Consider the following 23,142-nt stretch of genomic DNA (forward strand, 5'->3'; position numbering starts at 1 on the left):
TCGACTGGCCAAAGTAGGCGCCACCTTGATGTTGCGCCCAGTGAGGATGATATTATTTGCGACCTGCTTTTAAAGCGAAGCTGTATACGGGTTGGGTTCCGTGAATTTTTATGTGCGCGAGCAAAACCACCTTGCGAAAAAGACAACTTCATCGCAAATGCGCCGCACAAAACTGCTGTGACTCTTGTTTTATCAAAACTGTCTGAAAAACATACAACAATTCACCGTTAAGACAGCTGTATCGCTGCTCCAGTTTCATTTACTTGTCATAACTAGTTTGTCCATAGTGCGGTTGTAAACATTACAGAATTGCCGTCTGCTGTCAGTAAATTGGTACACACATATTGGAGGAGTATAAACAAGAATTCTGTAACGTTCGCACCTCCACTGAGGCCTAACTAATTATGACAAGTATATTAAAGGCGGAGTAATGGTAGAGCCAGCGACCAGTGGCTCTTGCGGCCGCGATGGTTCGTTCGGTAGGCTTTAGTTTTCCCACTAAACCTCACCGCTGTCTCACTCGCTTCCGGCAACCATTGACGTCACGCGAAGCGTCATAAAATGGCACGAGGAATGAAGTGGGTTTTCAATTGGCAATTTGTCGGCAATTAAAGCATCTTTCGCCGCCGAATAAACACTGAGAGAGCTTCGGGGCAGCCGAACTTTCGTCTGAGCCCAACTTTCTGTTTTCTTACAATGTCCCTCTAAGGAAACAAGCAGCGGTCTAACGCGCAGTACACTCATCGAATTCATTTGTAAGCGTAAGGCGTAAGGGGATCGCGAAGCGAATTTCGAGAGCTCGAGGCCGAAGCAATGTATCTCATATAAAAGGTGATTTACAACATGAGCAGAAATATAGTAAACAGAAAAAAAGCACAAAGCTGACCAAGGAATCAATTCTAAACAAACAAAAAAATCGGGATGCAGTCGGAGTGCCCTTCGAGTCATCTAATCGATAAAGAGAGATAATTACAGCCGGAGTGAGCGGGCTGTTCTTCAGCACGGTATTTTCGTAGGTGATCGCGAATGTATAGAATTCACGAACGTCAGCGCATTCTCCATTAAACGAACTACATGTAGCAGAGGGAAGGGTAAGTCTACGTTAATTGCAGTTATTGCATGAAATGTTCTCTCCTTAAATGTTACTGCAAGCACTGCATCTCTTCATTGATTTGGTTTGTCTGTACTGAACCGATGTAGTATTTTCGCTTTAGTTTCCTGTAATGTGCCTATGAGGGGCTTTTTTTTTTGTTTCATTTCACTTTGTGTACGTGTATTGAAGTTTTCAGTTCTTTATATATCTGTTCTGCCTTGCGATGGCTGCTTGCTCTTCTTGTGCTTCTCATGTAATACCCTTGACTGAATCTCGGGCCTGTAAGATATTTTAAATAAATAAATAAATAAATAAATAATATAAAAGTGGAAAATGGGGTCTCTCTCCCCCCGAAAAGTCAACTACTGGATCGTCGTGTACATTAGTTCTCCACACACAAACGTGTTAACAGTCATTTTGTGCATAAAATCGGGCAAAACGGTTGCTTATTTTCCGAATGCGGTTTCTCGTCCGTAAATATAAATGCAACAAATCAAATTGCATTAAGTCCAACAAGAATAAGGCAAAAGCAGGTGAATAACTTCAAATCAAGCTCCGGTAGGCATACACTGTTTATTGAAAAAGCGACAAAATAAATATTTATTGCTTGACCAAAGAGGCTGATGTTATCGGTTTGTTTACTGAAAAAAAGAAAAAAAACTAACATGAGATGTCCTATTATTTTACCCTGACTGCTGTAACTGTTCCGGCCAGTCGTGGCAGTTTGCTTCTACATTGCTTATGAACGAGTTGAAAAGAGCATACAAAACACCCCGAATAACGCTGCAAGGTGTTCCAGTCTGGCCCTGACATGTTATCTTCCAGGCTTTCGTCGAGTTCCGGTGAAGCGGCATGCCCAGTCATGTTCCCTGATATACCGTCGTTTTGGGAATAGCCACTGCCCGTGATCCACTGACTGTGGCCGAATGTTGGTTGGACGAATACGGCGCCGTCTCGGTCCGCCTGCGGTTCTACGAGATCTCTGAGAACACTTCTCGGGGTATGGGTATGTGCGGCCGCCCTTCGTACGGCATCAGCTTCTGAGACCTTGGATGCAGGGCGTACGTTCCTTGGACCACGAACGAAGGCCGGAATGGGTCTGAGCCGGGTAGCGGAGGTCCTGGCCGCCGACTTTCCTGCGCGCAGAACGCCAAGACAAGCAAGTTAGTAAGCACGGAGATTTCGAAGCAAAGCAGTTCCTCTTCCCACCAGGTACCTATGTAAGACCTAGTTCAATAGGAGATTGGTTGTTTAAGCTAATTGGTGCATTTCAATACGGTGTTCGCCACAAACCGCGTGGCGCTTGTTTTTCGCAGCGAGCCGGCCTATATCGGAAATTTTTTATCTTTGACACTTAGCACATACAAACGGAAACAAGAAAGGAAAAGCGCTTGTCCGTGTTTTCCTTTCTTGTCCCCGTTTGTGTGAGCTGAGTGTCAAAGCTTGTTTTAAATGCGAAGCGTATCTTGGTTATCCCCGTCAGGTTATTTGGCGTCACCGTTAAATTGAAGCCATAGACCATTCCCGGGGGACCGCACAGCATTGCGAAAGGCATTTCTTCCATTACAAAAAGTCTGAACGTGAATTTGATACAGAAAATACCTTTCCAAATTACTAGCATTTTCCAAACTACTAGAATGGTTCATACATTTGAACATTTAAAACAAAAGAAACCTTAGGCGCATGCGTGCTCAGCTCGTGTGTGGGGCGGGAGATAGAAACCGCGTTTTGGGGCATGTTCAGCTTTGTCTGTGAGCATATTTTTAACTGCACTGCCGTCATCTATGGACAATTCCCGGCCGCGGCGGCCGCTTTTCTGATGGAGGCGAAAAGCGAAAACGCCCGTGTTTTGGAGATTTAGGCGCACGTTAAAGGTACCCAGGTGGTCAAAATTAATCCGGAGACCTCCACTACAGCGTGCCTCATCGCCTGCGTGTAGCGTAGGCGCGTTAAACCCCACAATCGATCAATTTATTAGTGGGCATCTTGAACGCTACGCAAGAATCGCTCTAAGGAATATTTGCGATTTTTTCCCCTACGTTTTGGTTCTTGTCAGACCAAACGACCGGAAACGACCTCAATGTACGACAGCGCTGCTTGCCCCCTTTTTTTTAAAACTTGACAGCCGTTCTGGTTCGCTTTTTATTATTGGGGAGGGGGGGGAGGGGGGGAGGGGAGCCTGCTATTAAGTAAAAATCACCCCCGACCCCTTTTCCGCGGTTGGCAGCAACACGCCCTATCATATTTCTGGATAAATATAAAATGGTAAGTCTAATGCGGCGATTCCTTTTTGCGTGCGTAGGGAAACACGGCCAGTAGTTTGAAACAAAGCAGAATGAAATATTGAGCAATCAAATCGAGAGGTTCGGTCATGTACGCCTGTTTCTTTCCGGTTCGAACAGCGTGCCGAAATCGTGGCCCACCTGCTTGCCCAGCTTTTCGTCGGGAAGGTGAAAGAAAGGAAGCGTGCGTGTTGGTCAACGGTTCGATGCTTGTCGTAAAGCGCCTCGTATCGCGCAGAGGCGTTTTGTGGGCAACCACGCGTGTAGCCTCTCCAAAGTTCGCGGCGAACCGATCTTGTCATTGCACGTCCGTTGGGTGCGTGGGTAGTCGTCGTACCGTGTCGGCACGGCACCGTCCTCATGCGGCAAACTGGGGTTATCAAGCGTGGGCAAGGCACTCCACAGGTGCCGAACACGGAGGAAATGGCATAGCCCAATGCCCTATCAAAGTCGAGTATCCTTGTAGCGAGCGAACTCTTTTCATGATCACGTTTATCTTTACAGGGAACAGCGCGAGGCAAATGACTCCGGAAAGATTTCACTTCCCCCAGATTGACCGAGCTATGTGCACCGCGCTTTTAATTACGCCGGTGTCGTTTGTCCTATCTGACCGAGCGCGCGCTGACTGCGTAATTCGAAATGTCACGAAAGCGGGGTCGCCAAGCGCACACACGGTCTTGCCGGCGGCTTGTCGTAAGCGGTCGCTCTTAAGTGCCGATAGCGGTGCGACTGTTGCATGGAAAGTGGTGGCTTTAACGGAGGCGTCCTTGGCTTCCACATTACGGGTGCTTTAGTAGTAGCGTCAGTGGATGATTTTACGTGCTGTCTTGTGGCCAACGACCATGGCCAGCCGTAAGAAAGGCTGGCGTTGCTTATGGCTATGGCGCCGAGCCACCCACGCGCGTCTTATAGAAGAAAGGCAAGAATGGAGCCGGCAAGAGGCATTCTAGAAAAAAAGATGTTTTTAAAGCGAAGCTTTCTCTGCCTCACTGACTGCGTTGACGTCCGCTAAGACACGCTGCAGGAAAGCCAACTCCACACACACACAAGGTTTTCACAAGGGGCACGTCAATCGTACACCGCATAGCATAACAATGGGACGTCTTTGCACATCTGACGGACCCCTCGTAATACGCAAAATATAGTTTGGCAGTACACATTGTGAGTAATGATGATGATGAAATACACTCTTTAAGCCGGGTTGGACTTTGTCTTTGTAATCTGGTGGTGTGGATTTGGACGTTGGCTTTGTACTTTGGCTGAGTTGAAGTGAACTTTGGCTTTTGGAGTTTGGCAGTTTGGATTTTGAACTTTGGGATAGTGTATTATAAACTTTAGGAGAGCGGATTTTGTACTTCGGCTTTGACTTTGGTTGCATGGGAGAAAGCTTCGCGTTTCAACCACCTGTATCTTAAAAAGGGCTTGGATTTTATTTTTTGCTGCAGCATTGTGAAAAAAGATGTGGTGGCTCACAATATGTTGTAGGCTGGTTCACCATGACCACCTTACCCTCTATGAAAGGTGTATACAGGAAAATATTGGCCGCGTATCTGCTTACTTCGCGGCAAAAAGCCGTCGAAAGACGATAGCCCTGTGCCGCCGCTGCCGCGTAACTGCCTCTCTACTCTCCGCCTCCCACCTGTCACGCTTTCCCCTGTCCCGTCTCGCTCCTTCCGCGATAAAAACGGTGGATGTTCGCTCCAATCAATTCAATTTCGGTGCGTCCCACTCCTCGCGCGCCATCTGCTGGAGCCATTTGTTACTCAGGGGTTTGTTGTAATCCTGCCACGAGGCATGAGGCATGGACGCAAGCGCTTTTTCTATTTTTGGGAGCCGAAACATTGTTTTCAATGCGTATTTTTCTATTTTGTATCGCGAAAAATCGAGCTGCCATGTATAGTTTATTAAGAGAGCGCTGCAAATAAATACCACTTATGTATTGATGTTTTGCCTCAAATATGCTCAATGTCTTATCTTTTTTTTTTTTTTTTGCTGAACAGTGTTGACAAGTACGAAGTATGTTTCCAGATTTAGTGGTTTGGAAGAGTTTTGTTTATATAAACCTCTCGTTCAAATATTCTTTTAGCTTTTGGCCGGAAGGCTCTATCAAGTGGCAGACAGACAGACAGACAGACAGACAGACAGACAGACAGACAGACAGACAGACAGACAGACAGACCAAAGTATCAGGGTTTAAGTAGCCGAAGAAAGACCTTCGTGTTTAAAAATTTAGGGGCAATCATTCAGATTGATGCGGGCTCGTCTCTGTAGCAGTCCGGTTCCGGTTGTGTGGTAGATTCGTGCCGCCGAACGAAATTCACTTCACTCTCTCCCTTCAACTCCCTGTCCCACCACCTTCCTCCCCTGATAGCCACTCTCCACTCCTGTATTTTTGCTGTAGTCACAATATGAACGCGCCAGCGCGTACGAAATTTCTGAGAGATGGGAAAAACCCCATGCACGGGGTCTAAATAACTCAGAAGGCGTGTCTTGTAACGAAGATAAAGCCCGATAATGAACAACTAAATTTTTGAATGAAACCGTAAATTGGACCTTGCTATTCGCCAAGTTTGCTTCATTGGACCCTGCGATTGGTCATTCAGGGGCACAGTGGCCAGGCAGGTCCACGCATTTTTTTAAAGGCATAAATTCTATATATTACACAAGTGTCAAAAATAATGGTAAGATTACTGAATGAAGTGGCCGATAAAGCCACCACCATGGTCACTGAACAATGTTAGCCTGTTGCTAAAACTCCTAAATAACATGAAAGATCGACACCGAACAAGCAACAGATATATGCTAAAACGTTCTGATAGCGTTAACGAAATCATCGGGAGCATCGTCAGGTTTCACTCGGTGTTCGGCCAGTCTGAGCCTTCGTCTATGAGCCCGCTAGGACGCGTGGTTTCCGAATCCCGGGCGCGCCCTCACTTCTGCGTCGAAGTCTTCCGGCGGCTCCTCGAAGCGCACCCGCTCGCGGCTCCCGTGGTTTGGCAGCCGGCGCTCCTTGGGCCTGCGCCTGCGTATAACGTAGACGGGGCCGGACCGCTCCGAGCTACTGGCCATGGCCTCGAGGTCCCGCAGCAAGTCCCGGTCCCGGCTACGGCGGAACACCACGGGCGACTCGTCCACCTCGTCCTCGTCCAGATAGCGGATGCGGTAGCGCCGTCGTCCCGACGCCAGCACGACGGCCGCACACAGCAGCAGGGACACCTGCAGGAACGCGAGCACCCCCGATGCGCGCGGCCTCGTTAGCGACGCTCGATTATTCCACAGTCGCAGCTTTACACACTCTGGTACAGCGACAGGGCCTGGTCCGTGTAGAAAATCCGCCACTAACTGACCCGGTTGGTTCAGACCACCTGGCGTGCCGTACGTATGCAATCATTCACTTCGCTAAGATGGTGGCCGCGATCACGGACCAAATATGATGGGCTCAGCACCTGTGTTGCCATACACGATTTTCGGTCGGCAATGCCCGTGGTCACAGCGTTATTAATCTCCATATTTATTCGAATACAGGTCGGCTTTGAAAGCACTGCTTTATATGGCTAGGGTTCCGTGCATTTTTCCTGTGCGCGAGCAACAACGCCTTGCGGTAAAGCCAACTTCATCGCGAATGGTCAGCAGAAAACGGCTATAACTCTTGTTTTATCAAAACTATCCCCCAACAAAGTTTGTGATACTTGGCCGCTAAAGCGAGTCTATCATTACGCCGTTTCATTTGCTGAGCCGTAAAATATGACAAGCAACGTCACGCTTATTGTACACCGAGATGCGGGTACGAGTTGAAGTTACGCCTCTGAGCGTGACGTTAGACCTTATGTCAGGATGTCGCACACTCAAAGCACCACTCTCCCCCACCCCTGCCTATGCTGCGCATCAGCCTTTGCGCAAGTGACTCATTAAATGGAAAATACGAGACGCTACACGAATAAGGCTTCATGAACCAGGCTCGTTCGTGTGAAACCGGCGAGGTAGGCTAGTGGCACTTTCGCACTGAAGGTGTCATCTACCTTCTTACGCAAACACTATTGACAAAGCCACAATTTCGCTGTACTTAGGTACTGGAAGAGTCCTTGTGGAAGTGGCGATAAGTGACTTAAGCGATAATTGTCAATACCATGCAGGTAACTATAGGTTAAAAGTTGACTTTAACTTACCTTTGTTTTTTTGTTTTTGTAGATGGAATTTGGAGGTAAATGCGCCGACCCGAGCCAAGCAGGCATTAAATGGTGACGTCGGCCGTCAAAAGACCTTGGCGCACCAATGGACTGCTGTAAGAACAGCACACGTACGCTTCTGGCGGAAAGGGGGATCGACCCTCCGTCGTTACGCTGAGAGTTTTGTGCCGCAGAATCTTTCTATTTTCGGTAGAGCTAAGGCGTGCAGCATGTTTCTCGCTACAAAATTACTGTATTTGTTTGCAAATTTTGCACTGCGCTTAGCTTCCCACTCAGTGTTTTCGCAGGACCTTCGCGACATTTGTATGGTCCTCTTCTATGGAACCTATGGCACGGGATAATCTGTTTAGGCCCGTCTGTGCTGGAGGACTCGGGTTGACACAGCTCAATTTGCGGCAACTAGTCGCACGTTTTTGATTTACTCTGGACGAATCCCACCCCGTTATGAAACCTTTTTTTGTCAAGTGAACCATGTAGATGTTCTTCTGGTATTATTGTTTCTACTAAATCTTCCTCACACGTGACCATGTTTGTGGAGATTCATGCACAAGGTGTGTTCTCCTGTCGGATATGTAATGGCTGGCTTTTCCACCGTCTATTTATTTACGGTGTCGCGCAAAAGACTTTACAGAGATGTAATATCAATGCTATTTCCTGCACTCCTGTATAGATCGCTTTACGATAGTTCAACCGGTCATGGTGTTATTAAGCGATTTTGTAACATGCCTCTTTCTCCATGTACAAAATCTTTCTTTTTCAAGCTACATACGGAAACCTTGCCCGTTGAAACATGGCTGCGTAGTAGGAACATTTTTGCGTTTTCTGTTAACTGTCGACTTCGTGATCCTCTAGAAGCGATTGATAACTATTCCTTGACTGCAAAGACGCTATATTGTTCTGGGATGTACTTTAACTGACACTCCAAAAGCACCTTAAATTAACACCTCACAGTACGGGATATCTTGTAGCTCCCATGCGATGATGTGCCTTATGACCTTTTTTTTTAATGGTTCTACACAGTTTATCGAAAACGCACATGTTAGTCAGAAACGATGAGCCGATGGTATCTACCTAGCCACATTTTAGTCAAATGATAATTAAGCTAAAAGGCCAATATGACGAAAGATGAAAATGAATTTAGACCTTCATGATGGGAATTAGCGCAAAACAAAACTTGGACAAGAAAAACTACGGGACGAAGCGCTACTAAGTAGCGCTACTTCGTAGTGCTTCGTCCCGTAGTCTTTCTTGTCCAAGTTTTGTATTGCGCTAATTCCCATCATGAACCTATATCAACAAGCCCAACTCGCAGTTCTTCTTGATTTTAGGCCTGATTGATGCCCTGTTTCCCTCCGGTGTGTATCATTGCACTCTTACTAGCGAGAATTGTTGTCCGCGTTTTTTTCGCCGAACTCCAGATTCCCCGTTCCGCCTCGTATATTAAGCGCCATGATTTATAAATAGTTGTACATATCATTCTCGAGATTTGAAATAAATACCACGGAAGAAAAAGAAAAAAAGCCTGTGACGCAATGGAGATAACGCGTCTGACTACGATCACAAGATTTCGGGTTCGAATCTTCGGAGGTTTGCTTCCTTATTTGTTTTTTCGTTTTTTTTTTTACTTTCCGCGTTAAGAATATATCAGATTGCCTTAAGCTGTTCAAACACTGTGTTTGGGAATGGCTGTGACTCGCGCGTGGTCCTACCACTGCGTTTTCTCAACGCTGTTCTCCACTTATCAGGCGCCCTTCACATCAACCAAAAGTATACAACCGCCTGGTAACTTTATACATTTCCAGCGTTCTCTGTTCAGTACTTTTGATTTTACGGTGTTCTGCAACATCATAGTTTCATGCTTGTAATTAATTTTGCACCCGCAGTCATGTGTTGTCTATTTTGTGACTAAGCGAAGACTCACTTGAAGGTGGCCGAAGGTTATGTCCCGACAGTATGTACACGCACACTTGTCAATGCCTCGTTCCTGCCTGTGTATCATGCATATGTCTGCATCTGTGTAAATAAACGTTGTGTTACAAAAAAGACGGGCCTGTGGCGCAACGGATAACGCGTCTGACTTCGGATCAGAAGATTCCAGGTTCGAATCCTGGCAGGCTCGCTTTTTTTTTATTTCGTTCTTGCCTTAGTTGTTTTAGACATTCGGAACAACCAACCTTCTGTGCACAGCATCACTCGGCGCTCATTCGTGCTAGAAAGGGCTTTGTGGTTAATTATTTCCCCCAATGACCGGTGAGAAAAAACGTGTGAGAAAGAAGGCCCGGCAATGAGCGTTTCGTCAGCTCGAAATATCCGTGGCTTGCTTTGCGCTAGCGAGTTGTAAGCCAGAAATACGGGAGGCTTCAGAGACTTCGTCAGGTTTTACATCGGAGCAAATAGTGCTTTCGGACTGCTCACTCCAAAAGTGATGCGACATAGAACGAATCTGGTGAAGAATGGCTATGCGATTAAGATGATTTTCTGAAGCCAATATTTTAGAGAGTACATGCTAAAGTGGACGTTTTAAAACAAGAAAGAAATCCCGAGCATGGGCATGGGTCATGAGCACGAATTGGTTTCTATGATTTAAGAAAGCTCTGCATAGCCCATCCCCATAAGTGGATATGCAACATTTTCTATGGGCCACCACCACCACTACAACATGTGGGGGTATGGGGTGGGGAGCAGATTACCCGCCTTCCATCAGATATAAATACTAGTAAATATGTCCTCGGCTAATATACGGAGTTCCCTGCGTATATTAGCAGAGGACGTGTTTAAATCCAGCGGTGTACTTTCATCAGTTGTAGCGCAAGAAAAATAGTCCTTTATGAAGACAGGTGAATGGTATCTATGATTTCGACGGTTTTGCCACCTAGGATAATTTGTTAGCAGTCACCTACTCGAGGGTGCGAGCCAAAACTGTATTAACCCTTTCTGTCCCGGGGATTCCAAATGGAATCAAATTGCTGTCGTCACTCTAGCGCATAGAGAACAAAAGAAAACTGCTAGTTTTAAGGGGGAATTGTCCTTCAAGGATGAGATTCGCGGTATACATCACTATTGTGGCGTTTTAGCGGAGCCGGATGCTTCAAAGAATAAAAAGCTCCAGTGAACACGAAGTTACGACGTCGAGGCTAAAAGAACAAGAGGTCTTAGTTGTATTCCCAGGCTTGTAAATCTGTAAATATTTGAACTGCGAAGCTCATCTTTTTCTTGAAGGCTGAGGTGGTCATAAAATTTAGCAAAACAGGGAAAAAGTTTTCCGCTCAAAGTAACATTTTCAATGGCCAGATGTCTTCAATTATTGGGCTCATTAATAAATCAGTTATTACTTGCAATAACAGTTCTATTGCTTTTGTTTATGGGCTTAGGGGAGCCGTAGAATCGAGTAAAACACAGATAAAACATTTTTGTGCTTAAAAAAAGGTCGGGACTGAAAGGGTGAAAAGTGAGCTTTTAGTTAACGCTTAGTCACTCATTATTACTCTGATCAGCGGGATTCATTTTGAGATAGCTATTACGGATGTGTGCGTACCGCGTCCTCCGCCGCAAAACCCAACCCCGCACCCACACCTCTCCCCGGAGGCAGGCCACATGCTGCGCATCCTATAAACAGACACTTTCCCACACCGAACACAATTTATACACACTCATCTACACCTCTTTACTACCCCTACCTTCCCCACCTGCGGGACACTCGACACTCACTACCATTATCTCTGCGAATGCCTTGCGGACCCAGAGCCCCCTTCCCTCCCCTCCCATTTGGGAGCAGGTTTGTCGCGACGCCCAAACCGGGGGGGGGGGTCAGGCCAAGTCTTGACTACCTCCCGGGCTCCTGCGGTCGCGGCGGCCCTGGGTCTCTTCCACCCCCAGTACCTGATCCCGAAAGACAAAATAACATCATTCTCTCTCTCTTTCTCTTTCTGTCTCTCTCGTTCTCTCTCTCTAAGGATACGTTCACCAGCATACAACCCAGGGCGACGGAGGGACTCGTAAAGCAGGACATACAGCTCTTGTGAGGAAGCGCTGTTTATTTTGTCGACAGCGGTATCGTCCCTCCCCCCTCCCGGAACTAGTAGCAGTATACCAGTAGAGCAGTGAGTTAGACTGGTCAGTGAAGCGCATATCCAAACAAAGCATCCCTCAAAAGACAAAACAGCAGAAAAAGCGCAAAGTATAAGCGGTGGGAAAATGCAATAATGCGGGACCGGCCTGCCTTTCTGTATGTGATACTTCTTAAGGGTCGTTTTCTATCCAAGACGAAATACGTAGCGCCTGCAAGGTAGGGGGGAATTTTTTTTTTTTTTGAAAAGGAGAACTAGTGCGTTCTATACACTAACATATTTTTAAATCCGTTAAAAAACGCGAAGTTGTCCGCTCTACGCGTCATGAAAAACTGCCTTTATACCAGGCATCACCACTCGCTGCATTCGACGTGATGACACGTTTGGATATGTTAAAGGTCGGACAAAGAAGGGGTGTCTACAGCAACATCTACTCTTTGGTGTTTCGCTTATTTCATGACGAAAGGCAGCAACAAAGAGCATAAATGATTCGTGTGGGAACTCGCCGTGGAATAATTTGAAGGCATGAGATGGGCCCGTGGAAACGCACGTGTCAAATAATCATGGCAGGTTTGATTCCGCGAGGCCACTCCTGTGCTATAAGGCCCACCGTATATTGAAGGCCGGCGGAACAATTTAGACCAACAGGGTATCGTTATGCGGATCGAAATCTCCCCACATGGATGTTTTCGTTTTTCCTTTCCTTTACATCAGAAAAACGGCAGCCGGGTGCGGTGATTGAACCCGCATCCTTGTGGTCAGTAGCCAACGGCTTACACTCCGAGCAGCTTTTGAGGGTCAAGTATTTACACTCTCCAGGTGTGGGACGTACGTTTCTAAAGAAAAGTAAGAAATGCAATAAGTATGGACATTGCCGGGGTTGGTCTTCGCCTTTGCGCAGTGCAGCAATCTTGCGGCCCGATTGTCATTACACAGTCGCGCAGCGCGAGGGAAAGGCAAAGTCGATGTTTTACATCTCCTGCAGGCTGCCGAGTGGGAAATTTCGTTTTCTCAGCCCTGCACTCTGCTCGCGGGACCAGTAGTAGCCTACCTTTGCAACATTGGCCCATACTTTTCCTTATGTTGTGACAATGAAGAGAGCGTTGATAGTGTTGTGGCTGATCTGAAGGGGAAAATGCGCGAGAAGTTGATGGGGCGTGAAAGACAAAAGCCCCGAATGGCGTTGACCACGCATTATCAACTGCGGATGGCCGAACCGCTTCGTCGTGAACCGGGAACCGCATTTTTTTTTTCGGCTCAGTTATGGTTCGAGTTCAGCGTGCTCAAAAAATAACGGTTCGGGTACGGGTTCAGTTCAGGGAAAAATACCGATTCAGTTCCGGTTTTCGGTTCGGTTAGTTCCGGTTCTACACCCTGTATGTATGTATATATATGAAGAACGTACATATATATGCGGCAATATATATATATATATATATATATATATATATATATCGAGTCTACTTATAACAATATTGAGGTGCCATGAAAATATCATTGTTATAACCGGTTATTGTTATAAGCGGGTTATGCCGAAAATAACAAAGAAAACGTGACAAACAAGAGCATTTAATGAGTGAAGAATAGGGGAGGTCGGCACAGTGCACACAGCGCTGCTGCTGCGGCGGCTTAGGCACCCCGGTGCTTTTTCTACAGGCGGCGCACCCTCAGAATGGACTGCCCCACTACCCGTAGAGGCGCCCATCCGGTCCTACTCCCCCTCCTCCGCGTCGCCGCGGCAGGCGAAAGCAGCGGTGGCATGCGAGCCTCTTCGGCGCGCACTCGCCGCGTGTGAGGCCAAGTGCACTATCGCCTGGCCGCCGCGCGTATGCTCTCATGCCCTTTTGCGTAATAGGCGGGGTTGGGGTGGCATTGTCGCAGCGTTTTTGCATTTTTGTTTCGTTCAGGGTTGGTTCCAGTGCCCACATTTAATTGTTATAACTGATATTGCATCATGACAGCATTGTTATAAGCGGTTTATTTTGCCATAGAATACAATGAAAAGCTGACGGTGCCGCGGCTGTCCATTGTTATATCCGATATATTGTTAAAACCGGTATTGTTATAAGTGGACTCGACTGACTGTATATATATATATATATATATATATATATATATATATATATATATATATATATATATATATATATATATATATATATATATATATGAAGAGCATACATACATAGGTACATAAATACACTAAAGGAAGAGTTACTTGAGCACTCAATGGACTGTATTGTTGGACAAACTAGAGCACGAACAAAACCACAGGTACAAAGAAAGCGCATGATGCGAAACTGGCTGAGTCGTATTGTTCTGTTTTTCTGTCTTAGCACAAACAAGCCTAGTGCGCTATTTCCCTACTAGCGCACGTCTCGTCCTTTAAAACGGGCGGGAAAACAACCGTAAACTGTACAGGGTGTTGCGGCGATAATTGGAACACTTTAAGAGATTTTCCTGAGCGAACCGCCGCTCTGTTCGCGCTCAAACTTCACACGAAGGTCGCATTTTGTGGTCTATTTTGTTTGACACTGGGAACAACGACGGTACTTACCTGGTTATCCTGAAAATAAATAATAACGTATTTCGCCTATGGGAAAATGGCGGCTGATTTGGACGTGCGAGCTAGCGTAAGTTGATGTTGGAACGACGGAACCACCTGGGGTATGCGGAGCGAAACGCACGTTTGGGATTCACGGTAGGAAGGAGCCAAATGGTGCAGCAGACGATCAGAAAATGCACCTAGGAATGAGCTAGCAGACGATCAGAAAACCCGGTCTTCGGGCTCGCACGTCCAAATAAGCGGCCATTTTCCCATAGGCGAAAATCGTTTTTATTTATTTGCAGGATAACCAAGTAAGTACCATCGTTGTTCCCGGTGTTAAACAAAGTAGACCACAAAATGCGACCTTCGTGGAAAGTTTGAGCGCTAACAGAGAGGCGGTTCGATCAGGAAAAAATTTTAAAGTGTTTCAGTTATCGTCGCAACACCCTGTATTACGCCGTAGCACATCATATAACGCGTCTCAGTTCGGCTTTATTTGCGCGCCCTTCTCCCGGCTTGGGCGCTTTCCTTCCTACCGGTCGCCGGATTAAGAGCGAGCGTCCGGGGGTGATTAGCATGCGTTGCAAAACGAAGCGCGCTTGCCGGCCGCGTTGCATGCACGATAGGTGTTAACGAGAGCGCCGCCCGTTGTATCGTGTCGCTAGTAAGCATCCGGGGTAGCAACGCTGTGGAAGTCACGTACCCTGAGACGATATGCACGTTGGAGTCATCGCGTGGACGCTCCTCCTTCCCCCGTGCGCCCACTCGCTGTGTGCATGCGAGCGGCGCGGCCCGGCATCCCGTTGCGTGAGAGCGAAAAGACTGGAAGGGATCGCGTGACGTTGGGCCGGTGGGATCTTTTATGTGTTCGTACGACGCTATGACAACAGGGTTTGCAAAACCGAGGCCATTATCTCCGCCGAATTTGTCAAATAGACGCGTAGAGACATTATGCAGGGTGTGCCACACAGCACCGCTGTAGCTATGGTAAGTGCAAAGTTGCAGCCGCGTGTATATACCAACAATTCAGCCTTACTGTCCAGTAATGGACCCAGAGCCGACAAGTATCGCCTCGCGTATAGGGTATCGGTTCCGGTTTATTCCGCACCCTCGGATCGTTCTGTGCCAAATTGAAGGCCTGAGCAGTTGCACAAAAATCGGACACGACAGATTCGAAAAAGTTCACACATCATTTTTGTGTCTACATATTACCAAAGCTCTATTCTGGCGATGATGAGGAACTGCATAATTAAGATGTAACCGGATAGGGAGACGGGCGTTGGTAATTCTCTGTTGTTACGATATATTTGCATGTACTAGACTGTCGCTGGTGGTAGTCATCAGAATCAGGAAATAAACTGCTGCCTACTTCTATTCATTGGCTATCTTCACTCGCCACAGCACATGCAAACAAAAAAAGAACATGCTGGTGGGTCGCATTAGACGCCAGTATAATTAATCCTACAGTGAGCAATAGCGGTGGTTTTTGCAATTGGTTTGGCTGCTTTTTTTCCTCGAGAGATGGAAGAACAATCGACACTCGAGGTTTTTTAATTAACACCGTTTATTCAATCTGTGCGTGCCATCGCTGGCATGGTCGGGTGTTGTCGGTTCGGTGCATTGACGTGGTACTTAGCTCCATTTTGATGGTGCAGGAAGGAAAAAACGGCCAACAAACATTTTTGGGCGGCGTTCTCTCTGACGCTTTTTTTTTTTCTGATCTATGGTCTGCTGGCAACTCTGATGTAATAACCAATTTAAAGTAAAGTGGCCTCACTCTCCCTGACTGACAAGAACGCACGACAGAGCGTTGATAACTGAGCCTACTTTAAACTCTACGTGCGACTAAGGCAACGTTCAGACGACGCAAAAGCCATATCGTGATCTATGGATGTAAAAAAACGGCGTGTCACGCAGTTCGATTGGCTGAGACGTGAAATGACGTCATTCTTTAAAGTTATTACGGCAGTTGCCAGCCTAACTCAGGTAACGTCAGGCGTTACGGGTACGCAATGTCTTACTACGATGCGTAGGGTATCGAACAGCGTAGGCCTAATATACAGGGTGATCAAAATTAAGTCGACCGGTATTTTTTAAATTACGCGCTCAGATGTACGGCAAGACCACCTCTACGGTTAGGCTATGCACCCAGGGGTACACACAATTAGGTGGTAATTACTGATCTCGGCGGGTAATTAATAAACTAAAATTGAATAATTAACGTTTTAGCGGCTGCAGTAAGCGGGCATGGTTGTATTGAAAAGTTGGACGCAATCGTGTTTCCACGTAGTTTCATTTGGCAGAATTATTCTAGTGCATCCATACTCCGAGATATAGAACCGCGAAGTTTAATTGCCCTTCGCATGATTACGCATGCTGGACAGCGAAGAGCGGCGCAGAGCCCCTCCGTCTTGTGACACTCCTGCTGTGGACGGTGTTCAGTTTGCCAACGGGGTGGAGGCACAGGCAAAAGTGATAACTGGCGCCCTTTCAGTCTTGCCTTGCGTTATCGCAATCTGCAGTACTCTGAACCGCCATCGAAACACATAACAAAAGGGAGGAGCTTTGCGCCGCTCTTCACTGTCCAGCATACGTAATCATGCGAACGGTAATCATGCGGCAACCAATGTACGTTTTAATCACTCGAAAGTTTGGAGTAGCCAGCTTCTTTTTAGTTTCGAGCTAAACTCTCTAATAAATCATTACTTCTCTCTCTCTCCCTCTCCCTCTCTCTCCCTCTCACGGGCATGACAGAACGCACTAAGCTGTCCATCTCAGCGAGCGATATATTCTCCACGTAGGTGGCAGCTGCGCAGTGCGGGGAACGGGGGAACGCTCCGACATCGGACTTCCTTCACGAGCCCGATAGCGTGGTTACATCGGAGTTCTCTTTTGGCTATGGCCTTCCTTTCTAATAAAAGCTTCAACTAACTTAGCGCTGAGGCAGCTGGTAATTTGCGGTCGCCGGTGGCGGTGGGCTATGCTGCAGAGAAAGGCTACGGAATTATTTCCCCCTCCTGGGGAACGGACGCCTAAACTTCATACACACGGCGCTTTGTATGTTTCGCCTCCATCAGAAACGCAACTTTGGTGCCGGCACTTCAGAAACGTCATCACCGCGCGAACAGAGCGGATTTCTATCTAGCCTACAAATGTCTAACAACCACTGCAAACATATATTTCTCGTGTATTCATTGTCAGCTCTTTAAAATGCGCATGTATACCTTTAAGTACCACCCATTTGCCGCTGTTGAAGTGCTTAAATCAAACGTCTCAAGCGGCGCTAATACCTCACGATGAAGCGGTTAGGTGGCTGTTTTGGAAGTCAAAAAACCCCTGAGTGATCGCGAACTGCTTCTGCGCCGAGTGCTTTATTTTTCTCGCCCTTCTCTTGCCTTTGCCATTCTCCTCAGCAGCGGTCTGCTGGATGCGGACGACCCCTCGAGCAGCGTGCGCACGTGCGGCGGCTGTAGTGGCTTCCTCGCCCGGGCCGTGCATCACGACCGCATGGAGCTCACGACATGATCGAAGCATTGACCTGGCCTGCTCGCTGCCGAGTCGCTTTTTTTCTTCTTCTTTTTCCTCTCCTGCCTGGGACGTGCCCAGGAAGCTGCCGAAATTATTCGTAACGAGAGCAAGGGGAGGAAGGGGGGGGGGGGGGGGGGGGGGGTCCGACGGCACCACGCGTGTTTATTGCGCCCTAGAAGATATGCTTTCATTTCGCTTTGCATCTGATTCCGCCCGCCGGTTGCAGGCGCGTTTATTTGCCACCCCTCGCCCGCGAATTTACATACGAGCGGCTCGAATGCGTGCGCGGCCGCCTGCGTGAGCCGCCTGCGGAAGGATCCGATCGAGAGACCCACGCCTGAGTGCGCCATAAAACTCCGAGCTTGCTCCAGCACGCGAGCCGGTCCGCACGCCGGGTTCTCGACTCTCCAACGGCCGCTCACGTTTTCCCCCTCCATTGTGCGCGCCGTGCGGCACCCGCATGTTAGGAAGATAGTGGTGGAAAAAAGAAGCGACAACGAAACGCAAGTGCAAGTTTAGTTGTCGTGGTTGGTGTATAAGTTTGGCCTGTCGCAGCACATATCACGGCGGATGCGTGTGTCGTATGCCTTGAAAGAGAGCAAAACAGACACGTGTAAGCATAATGTTACGAGGGGCATTGAATTCGTACCGTAGTCATAGCGCAGGGGCCGTATACGCCCTCGTGTTGGGAGGTAAGAAGCCTATTGGACTGCAATAAGCATAAAACTCGTTGCATTCATCTTGGTCCGATCACTGTGATTCGGGAGGAGGGGCAACGGACGCTTCACTGGCATCTTGGAGAAAAAAAGAATTTCAAGTCACTTCAGTCTACTTGCGCGCTTTGACAGCGAAGGCCTGGCGCACTTTGTGACGTGTACCTTTTATATACACGTACATCCGTTGACACAGCAGCCGCGCTAATAACCTCAATTCACCTAAACCTGCTTTAACCCTTCTTGATCCACCCAGGTCCGTATTACACTTTTTTAATCCACCGTAATCTAGCCCTAATAAACATTACTATCAATCACTAATCAATACTTAATTAGCGTGTCACTACCTGCAATCACGTTTAATTAATTCTTCAGCAATTTACGTGCACCGGGCTGACTCTTCTTCACCTAAGGTGGGCACCGGGTTATCGCAGCGGTTAGCAAACTTGGCCCCTGCTCTGGCGTCTCGGGTTCAAATTCCACACAAACCCAAATGTGCACTTTATTCTATTTACAGCGGCGGCCATCTTTATACCGCCCGTGTTGACGACGCCGCCGACGACGACCACGGTCACTTTTCGCGTTTGATGAGACCACGACCCGCTTTATAGATAGCGACATACCCATAGAAACCGGCAACAATGGGATCCAATGTGCCGAAAAAGTTGGATGTGGTGGGATGGCGCACCATGTCAGGTTGTGCTAAATTTAATCCCCAACATCCCCAAAGTCGCTTCGCGCGCAGAGCGACACCTGACTACTCGCGTAAAATGTAGCGGCCGTACCTACCAATACTGATTGCAACGACCTATAATCCGGCCAGCAACGAGGATTTACTGCTCATTCTAGGCCTGCTTCTTGGCTCTAAGAACTTCAACGGATACAAGTAAACCACACTGCTACCGTATTTGTCTGCTCGACTAGCATTCTTTATTTTTGAGCGTTTCCGTATATTCAAACATTCGGAAACTTTATTAACTTTGGCTTTACGTCGAGAAGCTGTCTTTTTACGTGAAGCTCGTCTATCCCCGAGCAAAAGTTCGCACGGATGCTTGAATTTTGATCAAGCAGCAGCTCTAACAGGGCAATCCTGTGCGTGGAAGCACTATCATTCCTTTCCATGCCATTTTTGTGCCATCTACGTTCAAACCCATAACCTTTCTTCGCCTTCTAACATTTAACGTCCTACGCCTGAGATTCTACGTTTGAGGTACATCTGAGGAAGTACGCCTGACTTTAAACGTACGGTGTAACGTCGTACCTTTAAGGTTATGGGCATACATCAGGAACAGTATCGTTGGAGGAAACAACCACCAGTTTTCCGGCACGATTTCATTTTCATGCTTGGGGACGCGTGCGATCGATACAGCGGAAGGAACACCCGCATCAATAATAAAGACGACTCGAAGCGATGGACTCGCGCGATGCTTCTCTCGGGCGGGATATGCCTTAGCGCCCAGACACCGAGCATGAGCGCGGCAATTAAGCGCACGACCGATGGAGCTATAGCTGAAGATCTAAAGCGGGCTTCCCTGCGGCCACGTTCATCCTCCTCCGAGAAGCCCAGCTCCGCACTCCTGCGCAGAGCGTCGCAATAGCTTTATGCAGATACGACCCGGCTACTGCAGGACAGGGTCTGGTTTGCCGCGCGGCCTGCACGCCTGGCGCGGATCAGGGAAAAAAGCACTTGAAGCGTGCGGGTCGGCTCTGCTCCATTTAGAAGAAACGGAAACAAAGCCGCTTGGGCAGAAAGTCCACGAACGTGAGTACGCTATATAGGAACGATGCGATGAAGGGAAGGAGCACGAAGCGCAGCCGTCTTCTCGGACCCTGCCGGCTGGCTACTTTCTCCTATACAATGAGACGCACGTGTTCCTCGTGCTCCCGTTCGTCGAGGCAACCGCACTTTTACGCTCCAGTTGCCAGGCAGCCCGGCTATCGAGATTAAAGTGCACCGCGGGAAACGGCATTAAGTCGCTGCTTGCTTTAAGTTGTCATCGTATATGTCGGAAATGACGCCGTCAGAAAAGGCCATACCAAGAACCGATAAAAAGAAAAAAAATCGAATGTCGTAGGGTCCTATAAATGCACTTTGGTGGACCAATAAACCAAATTTCTAGGTCGCTGAAACGACACATACAGAAACAACGTCATCTATAGCTGTCCGCGTGCGATATTACGAGCTACCGGTGAAAAGCTCAAGGGACATGAACAAAGCAAGACTGGCATCTTCATGGGAGAGTGAGAATATGTACTTCTCAAACGTTGCATGGGATGTCAACTATTTACGGGATATAATTTTTTGAATGAAAACATGTACGTACAATAACAACAAGTACAAACAAAAAAAAAAATCGGCGAATAATCACGACTGAAATTGGTCGCGAGAAAGTTGCAGATTTCGGGGTGAGCATGCAAGTAAACCCTCCGAGGACGGGACTGTAATTGGTCTTTGGCTACAAATATATGGTGCAGATTTAGCACGCCATTAATATTTCGATCGGGCCACGGCGGCCACTTTTCTGATGGAGGCGAAACGCAAAAACCCCCTTGTGTACGAGATTTCGGCGCACGTTAAAGATCCTCAGGTGGTCAAAATTAATCCGGAGCCCTCTACTACGGCGCGCCTCATCGCCTTCGTTGCGTCGGCGCGTTAAACCCTACAATCATCATCCCGAATAATTCGAGCCCGCGAAACGATCACTGCTGGGCCCTTTTTTCTCTGTTGTTGTTCTATTGGAGGAGAAAAATGAATCACAAAAATTACTTCCACCTCCCCTCACGGGAACCCCTGTGTAGATGCGACGCATAGGGGGTTCCGTTGTTGTTTCCGTTAGGTTGATTCTACCATCGCGTGAAACGTGCCGCGAACCCCCTGCCGCGGCTATGACGCAACACAATCCAACACAATCCACTTTAATCCAATCCAATCCAATCCAATCCAATCCAATACAATACAATACAATCGAATCCAATCCAATGCCCCTCGCGAGACAGTGTTCGCTATCGGAGAGGCGAGGGGGTGAGCGGCGGAGAGCGCAGCTCGCCCGGCGAGGAGAATGGGGGAGGGGTGTGGACGGACAACAACGCCGTATGGAGGGACAAGGCGAGTGAATGAGATGCCGTCGCATATAAAAAAGTTTCGATTTATGCTGAGCGCCAACTTACGCTATGCTCAGAAGCGTCGTTTGAAATGCCTAAATAAGTGACGCACATAAAAAAAAGCGAGCCTGCCAGGATTCGAACCTGGAATCTTCTGATCCGTAGTCAGACGCGTTATCCGTTGCGCCACAGGCCCGAACCAGTGCAGTGGCGTTCCTAGGACAAAGTTACAGCTCCTTAACACGTTCTTCTGAAGAAAAAAATGCAGCCGCTTTGACAAGTCCCACGGCGAAGGGACATATAGCAAAAGGGCAAAATAACTCGCACAAGTAAGAACAGCAAAAGAAAGAAGCGAGCCTGCAGGATTCGAAGCTGGAATCTTCTGATCCGTAGTCAGACGCGTTATCCGTTGCGCCACGGGCCCGAATCAGTGCCACGGCGTTCCTAGGACAAAGTTACAGCTCCTTAACACGCAGTTCTGAAAAAAAAAATGCAGCCGCTTAGGCAAGTCGCACGGCGAAATGACATATACCAAAAATGCAAAATAAGTCGCACAAGTAAGAACAGCAAAACAAAGATGCGAGCCTGCCAGGATTCAAACCTGGAATCTTCTGATTCGTAGTCAGACGCGTTATCCGTTGCGCCACAGGCCCGAATCAGTGCCGCAGCGTTCCTAGGACAAAGTTACAGTTCCTTAACACGTTGTTCTGAAGAAAAAAAAATGCAACCTCTGTGGCAAGTCCCACGGTCTTGCCAAAGGAAAGGGAAAAGTGATGATTGATTTGATTGATTGATTGTAGGGTTTAACGCGCCGACGCAACGCAGGCGATGAGGCGCGCCGTAGTGGAGGGCTCCGGATTAATTTTGACCACCTGGGGATCTTTAACGTGCGCCGAAATCTCGTACACACGGGCGTTTTTGCTTTTCGCCTCCATCAGAAAAGCGGCCGCCGCGGCCGGGAATCGAACCCGCGACCTCGTGCTCAGCAGCGCAACGCCTTAGCCACTGAGCCACCGCGGCGGGTGAGGGAAAAAGGGAAAAGTGCAAAATAACTGGAACAAGTAAAAAAGACAGTATTTATTTCAGCACTTGTTTGTGTTGTCGTTGTATGCGACGGTCATTACGACCGCCTTGTGGTCGCTAAAGTGGACCGTTAAGGGTTGTTGCACACGCAGTTATCAAGCCGCTATAACGCCGCTGAGTCGCCAACGCACGCCGCTGACGACGTAGTTTGAATGCGTTAAAGATATAAGGCGCGTTACTAACACTGATATCAGCGTCGCGTCCGTGGCTTAGTCCCATACCACTTCCGGCTTCCGAGCGGAGCGGTTGTGCGATGGGTGGCTCCGAGCCAGGTGTTTCAGCGGCTATGTCCAGCCGCGGTGCCCGGTTTGCTGGTGCGCCTTCGGGCTACCGGTTCCTTCTACCCTCGATACCGTCCGAAGACTCGATGAGGGCGTGCCTAATTCTGCACTGCGACCTTGGCGGACGGCCCTACGGGATTGACGACTTTCGCACGCCGTTCCTTCTGTTGGGCGTGCTGAAGGACATCGCCGGTATTGGGCCTTTTCAAATGGGTCCCGTCTGGCTCATTAAGTTGAAGACTCCCGAGGCTCGTCAAC

The 23,142-nt window shown here is 48.0% G+C and overlaps 1 protein-coding gene and 3 non-coding genes across 4 annotated transcripts; 1 reads left to right on the plus strand and 3 right to left on the minus strand.

The window, feature by feature from the left end:
• Window positions 1-1,724: 1,724 nt before the first annotated feature.
• On the minus strand, window positions 1,725-17,675 carry LOC144160617 (uncharacterized). The gene is made up of 3 exons (XM_077691853.1): window positions 17,573-17,675; window positions 6,310-6,671; window positions 1,725-2,229 (listed from the first exon to the last, which is right to left on the minus strand). The coding sequence occupies exons 1-3, from the start codon at window positions 17,673-17,675 to the stop codon at window positions 2,065-2,067; spliced, it is 630 nt and encodes a 209-aa protein (XP_077547979.1). The 3' UTR covers window positions 1,725-2,064.
• Trnar-ucg (transfer RNA arginine (anticodon UCG)) lies at window positions 9,609-9,681 on the plus strand. The gene has a single exon. It is a non-coding gene; the product is annotated as a tRNA-Arg (tRNA).
• Window positions 17,676-21,643: 3,968 nt separating the features above from the next.
• On the minus strand, window positions 21,644-21,716 carry Trnar-acg (transfer RNA arginine (anticodon ACG)). Its single transcript has one exon. It is a non-coding gene; the product is annotated as a tRNA-Arg (tRNA).
• Window positions 21,717-22,100: 384 nt separating this feature from the next.
• Trnar-acg (transfer RNA arginine (anticodon ACG)) lies at window positions 22,101-22,173 on the minus strand. Its single transcript has one exon. It is a non-coding gene; the product is annotated as a tRNA-Arg (tRNA).
• Window positions 22,174-23,142: the final 969 nt, after the last annotated feature.

The sequence above is a fragment of the Haemaphysalis longicornis genome, unplaced genomic scaffold (assembly GCF_048455015.1).
Source record: "Haemaphysalis longicornis isolate Haplotype H1 unplaced genomic scaffold, Haemaphysalis longicornis Haplotype H1 scaffold_1, whole genome shotgun sequence".
Classification (NCBI taxonomy): Eukaryota; Metazoa; Arthropoda; class Arachnida; order Ixodida; family Ixodidae; genus Haemaphysalis; species Haemaphysalis longicornis.